Source organism: Penaeus chinensis, chromosome 31 (assembly GCF_019202785.1).
Source record: "Penaeus chinensis breed Huanghai No. 1 chromosome 31, ASM1920278v2, whole genome shotgun sequence".
NCBI lineage: Eukaryota > Metazoa > Arthropoda > Malacostraca > Decapoda > Penaeidae > Penaeus > Penaeus chinensis.
This window is the reverse complement of record NC_061849.1, coordinates 12,235,262-12,240,260: the sequence shown is the minus strand read 5'-3', so window position 1 is coordinate 12,240,260 and position 4,999 is coordinate 12,235,262. Positions and strand designations below refer to the sequence as shown.

The 4,999-nt window shown below is 35.6% G+C and overlaps 1 protein-coding gene across 1 annotated transcript in view; it reads right to left on the bottom strand.

Moving 5' to 3' along the window:
* Positions 1-335: 335 nt before the first annotated feature.
* LOC125041933 (alpha-aminoadipic semialdehyde dehydrogenase-like) overlaps positions 336-4,999 on the bottom strand; it is an 11,818-nt gene continuing 7,154 nt past the window's right edge. Inside the window, 10 exon segments of the mRNA XM_047637340.1 lie at positions 336-951; positions 1,101-1,330; positions 1,832-1,991; positions 2,558-2,737; positions 2,983-3,006; positions 3,008-3,058; positions 3,060-3,200; positions 3,674-3,891; positions 4,713-4,821; positions 4,988-4,999. The exon segment at positions 4,988-4,999 is cut by the window's right edge and continues 96 nt beyond it. Of these exon segments, the coding sequence (XP_047493296.1) occupies positions 739-951; positions 1,101-1,330; positions 1,832-1,991; positions 2,558-2,737; positions 2,983-3,006; positions 3,008-3,058; positions 3,060-3,200; positions 3,674-3,891; positions 4,713-4,821; positions 4,988-4,999 (1,338 nt within the window). The 3' untranslated portion in view covers positions 336-738.

Genomic DNA, 4,999 nt, shown 5'->3' with positions numbered 1-4,999 from the left:
GGTCTTGGGGGAAACACACAGAACCGATCCCACTTGGCTGGGCCAAAAAGGGTACTCAAAAGGTTTGCAGAGCTGGAAGCAGTAGGACGAGGGCAGGAGGAAGATGGTATGGGGAATGGTGGTACTGTTGGGAGGAGAGGATGATTCAGAATGGAGAGAGTTGACAGCAAACATTGAGGGGGTATTGGTAACATTGGTTGGAGCTTTGGTAAAAGAAGAGGCAGGGGTTAGGAAACCAAAGAAATCAAATTCTTGACAACAACGAACATGGGATTAAGGGGGGATTGCTTTAATATGTTAATCACATTCAATAACTTTTTTCTTTTTTTCTACTTCAAGGATATGAAAAGAAGCATTTTTTATTTTTTTTTTATTAAAGGTACTGAAAAGACAAATTTCAAATGGCACTGGTATAAAATATCTTTAAACATGTGTATATATAAAATATTTTGGGATGCTATATCTGTTACGTTACTCTTTTGAGCATTTACAGAAAGCTTCAATCACCGGATACAGCTCTTTAATTGCACTTGTCCTGTACATCACAAAACATTTTACCTAATTACCTGTAAGGGTATGTTTCATCATCATTACCGAGCTACTATTAGCCTCCAAATTGACAGCTAATACAACTGTTGTTTCTGTATTTCTCAATATAAGAAAATATTCAACAGCTGCTGCTCTGACCACATATTGTACTATTTAGCAGTAGAATGGGAAGGTCTATATTCTTTTGCATTACTCAAACTTAATGCCCTGAGCAAGGGGTAATTCCTTGGTGTAGTTGATGGTGCAGGTTGATCGGCGCATGTACTGTTTCCATGAATCCGAGCCAGACTCCCTGCCACCACCTGTGTGCTTCTCGCCACCAAAGGCTCCACCAATTTCTGCTCCATTGGTGGGGATGTTGACATTGATGATACCGCAGTCTGAGCCTTTTGGTCCAAGCCACTGGAAAAAGAGTTCAGGATTTATATTCCAATACTTACTTTCTTGGAGCTTTTGTTTTTAATTAAGAATCCTCTATTTTCATCCTTTTTATATGAATTTAATAACTTTACTACCAAATTAGAATCATAATAATTCATAAGAAAACCTACCTTGAAAACACTGCCAAGCTTCTGTGTGAAGAGGGAAGACGAGAGGCCTTGATTAACCTCATTGTTCCACTGAATTCCTGTATCTAGTGACGGGCACTTGAGAGCATAGACAATTGGAGCAAAGGTCTCACGGTGGACAACTGGAGAATCATGTGGGAGTCCAGTGACAATGGCTGGCTCAACAAAGAAGCCTTCACGGTCAATCACATTACCACCAAATTCAATCTTTCCTGTTGAGAAGAGGACATATTTGTTACGTGCATTCAAGGATAACAGAACAAAATCAGTGTGAGAAGATTCAGAAAATATGTATATGTATATCATAGTTGGGAGTGACTATCAGAATGAATAATTAGATACTACCAGACAGTATTATCAAAAATGCAATATAAATGGAAAGTGTAATATCATTTATTGGTCTTAAAGATACTTATATTTTACAAATAAAGCAGTAAATGTTAGCCTAAATCAATAAACCTCATGCCAAAAACACATTTTAAGATTTTCAGGTATGTGGGAATTAGTTAAAAATAGAAATTTTCAGTAAAGCCAATGTAAATATCATCAAACTTGCAATTTAATTTTCAAAAATCCCCTGCAAATACCAAAATCAAGTGTACCAAAAAGAAATTAATGCTGTTAGGGATCTGACTTCATAATTCATTATTTATATAGTTTTCTTTGGTTAGTTCTGTAGTTTAGTTTTAAACAGTAGTATAAAGACCACTTGCCTCCAAGAGAGACAGCTTCCTTGACAGCAGCAAGATAACCATCAACTCCCTGCTGAGAGTGCATGGGTCCATACAGAACACCATCATCTAAGGGGTCGCCCAAACGTGGCATGAAATTTTTGTATGCCTTTACAAGACGTTCAACAATCTCATCATGGACCTATAAAAAAATGTTCATGCTTGATGAATTACTTACAGTTAATTACAACAAAAATCACATTTCATCAAAAGTTGAAACTATTATACATCACCACAAATGAAACAAAAAGGTTGTACTTAACCCAAAATAACAGCTATACAAGGTCCCCACTTTACTAACAACTCGCTTGTCCTATTCTACATTTGAAGATGTTCAAATCAAAACTGACATTTGAATATCAATATAATAGAGTTACACAGGTACCCAAGCCCTGTGTATGATGAAACCCTTTAGTCACCTAAATGGTGATAAATAAGTGATAAATGACGTCAATCAAAATAAATGCGAAAATGAAAGCCTTTACTCATCCTTATTATGTAAAGTATTCAAAATAATGGACAATGTTGGTACATCAGATGATTCAAACAAGTTTCATTTTGATTAGTGAAGTTAAAATTGGATTGAACATACAAAGGGAAACACATTTTCATTGACCCACTTGATTTGCCAACATTATCATGAGAATTTTTCTTAAAATGGGGGTTCTCTATTCAGTCTCAAATCATATAAGTTACATAAATACAAACCTTTTCGTGCAGAATTAACCTACGGGTTGTAGTACATCTCTGGCCTGCAGTGCCTACACATGCAAACAAAGCTGCCCTCACAACCATCTCAATATCAGCATCCTCATCCACAATAATGGCATTATTGCCCCCAAGTTCTAGCAGATGGCGGCCAAATCTCTCTTGAACCATAAGGGAAACCTGGGTAAATGGAATAAGATATTCATTAGTACATATTTTATTCATGAATAATAAATCTTGAATAATGAAAATGGTCCATTATCACAACTTTACATTACACATTCTTTAATATATTAATTAAAACTAAAAAAGGTAGATAACAGTAAAACTTGTATTAATCCAGTATAATACCCTTTTTTTTTTTTATCAGCAACTCAATACTAAAATCTGTACCACATAATGCACAAGTAATTCCCACTCTTTACCTGTTTTCCAACATTTGTAGAACCCTGTGAAAGAGACCAATGGAATCCTCTTATCCTTGGCAATAGCAGTGCCAACAGTCAGCACCACCACAGCACAGTGCAGACACAGCTCCAGGAAGATTATTTTTCTCCAAGACTGAGGCTACAATCTTGGTTGTTGCTACTGACACAAGTGGAGTGGTTGGGGCACCCTTCCACAAAAGAGTGTCGCCACATACCTGAAAATATGAATATTGATATAACAGTCATTCGAAGAATCTTTACATTTAGGCCATGCCATTTTACTATAAGAGTTAAATGTATTTGAAATACCTGTATATTTCTAAAGCATAGATACATAATTTATCATTTTTGGTGTAGAATTCTATTAATTTTTCATGAATTATTTCAAACAAATATCTATTTAGAAACCCTAATTCTACTTAACATTTTAAATAACTGTCTCTAAACCAAGATTTACAAATCTTATACCTTAAATCATCTGTATACATAAATTTGGAATGATAACTATAAATATTATTGTTGTCAAACCATACTACCAGAAAGAATTGCCTTTCCAATGCTATTACTTTTGTTTTAGTCCGTGATAGCGTCTTTTCATAGCTTTAATTAAAATTGAAAAATACCTCATAAATCTTTACAGATGTATACAAAAGGAATCATAATATTAACCAAGAATCTAAACCCATACCATTGCAATAGCACTGTTCCATCCATATACAGCAACAGGGAAGTTGAATGCAGTAATCACACCAACAATGCCCAGAGGATTCCAGTTCTCCAAGAGGGCATGTCCTGGGCGCTCTGAGGGCAGCACAGAGCCACCGATCATGCGAGACAAGCCAACGGCAAAGTCACAGATATCTACATATTCCTGCACCTCACCGATGCCCTCTGGTTTGATCTTTCCTGGAATTAGATTTAATCCACTGATAAAAAGAAGTCCTAATAGATTAAAGAATGTACTTAATATTGCTGTTCCCAAGTTCCTTGTACTAAAAATACTAAAAAGATAACAGGAATGAAGATTTACATAAATTATGGGGAAATATTTCTCATAATAAACTGAAGGATGGACTACCTTGAATAGTAAAACATTAGTTTAATAAAGCAAGTGAGGAGAAATGTCACATATGGAAGCACATTTTACATGATATTCACAGTCATATAGAAGTACTACTATGAGAAGCACTCAGAACCAAATTTTCCAGTCTTTTACCATAACAGTATCCTTACTCTGCACTAGAAGATTTAATAATGATTTCCAGAAAAAGAAAATGCAGCAATCTATGAACCCAATGCCGCCGGGGAATATGAATAAAAAATGGGGGAAATGCTGTGCTCATTTTCTATATTTTTGTGAAATGTCTCTGCACATAGATGGCTCTGCTAGTGCTTAGCCACAATGGAGTCAATTAGTAGACCTTGTGACCTTGATTTGAATTGACGGGAAAAATAATTTTTTTATGAATATTGATGGTGTATTTTTATTATAACCATTATAATTACTATAATGTTATAAACATTAGTAACAGCAAAATAAGATAATGTTTTCATAAATCAAAGAAAAGGGTAAACAGGCAGTACTCATAATTGGCTCAATGGTGACTAAGTACAAGTGTAGCCATCTGTGTAAAAACAATCAAACAAGTAACTCACAGTGGGCATAGCAAGTATGTACAAGTCATGCCCATCACCATTGGGTTAAGAATAGAACCTAGAACACATACCCATCTCTAAGGCCACAAGCTTTCCAAGGGGCTCCAGGTTTTCCCTGAGGGCAACGCCAATCTGACGCACAATCTCTCCCCTGGCAGGAGCTGGCATATCTGCCCACACCTGAAAGGTTTTCCTATTACACTTTGTTTCCAACTATACAAAGAATGCAACCAAACTCCAGTTTTCTTAGAATTTAAATATTAATATCTAAGATGGAAATAAAGTCAACAGATTTTATTCCACAAACAAATAAATAAAAGTTATATAGTGTCTCACTAGTCCCTACCTGCCAAGCCTC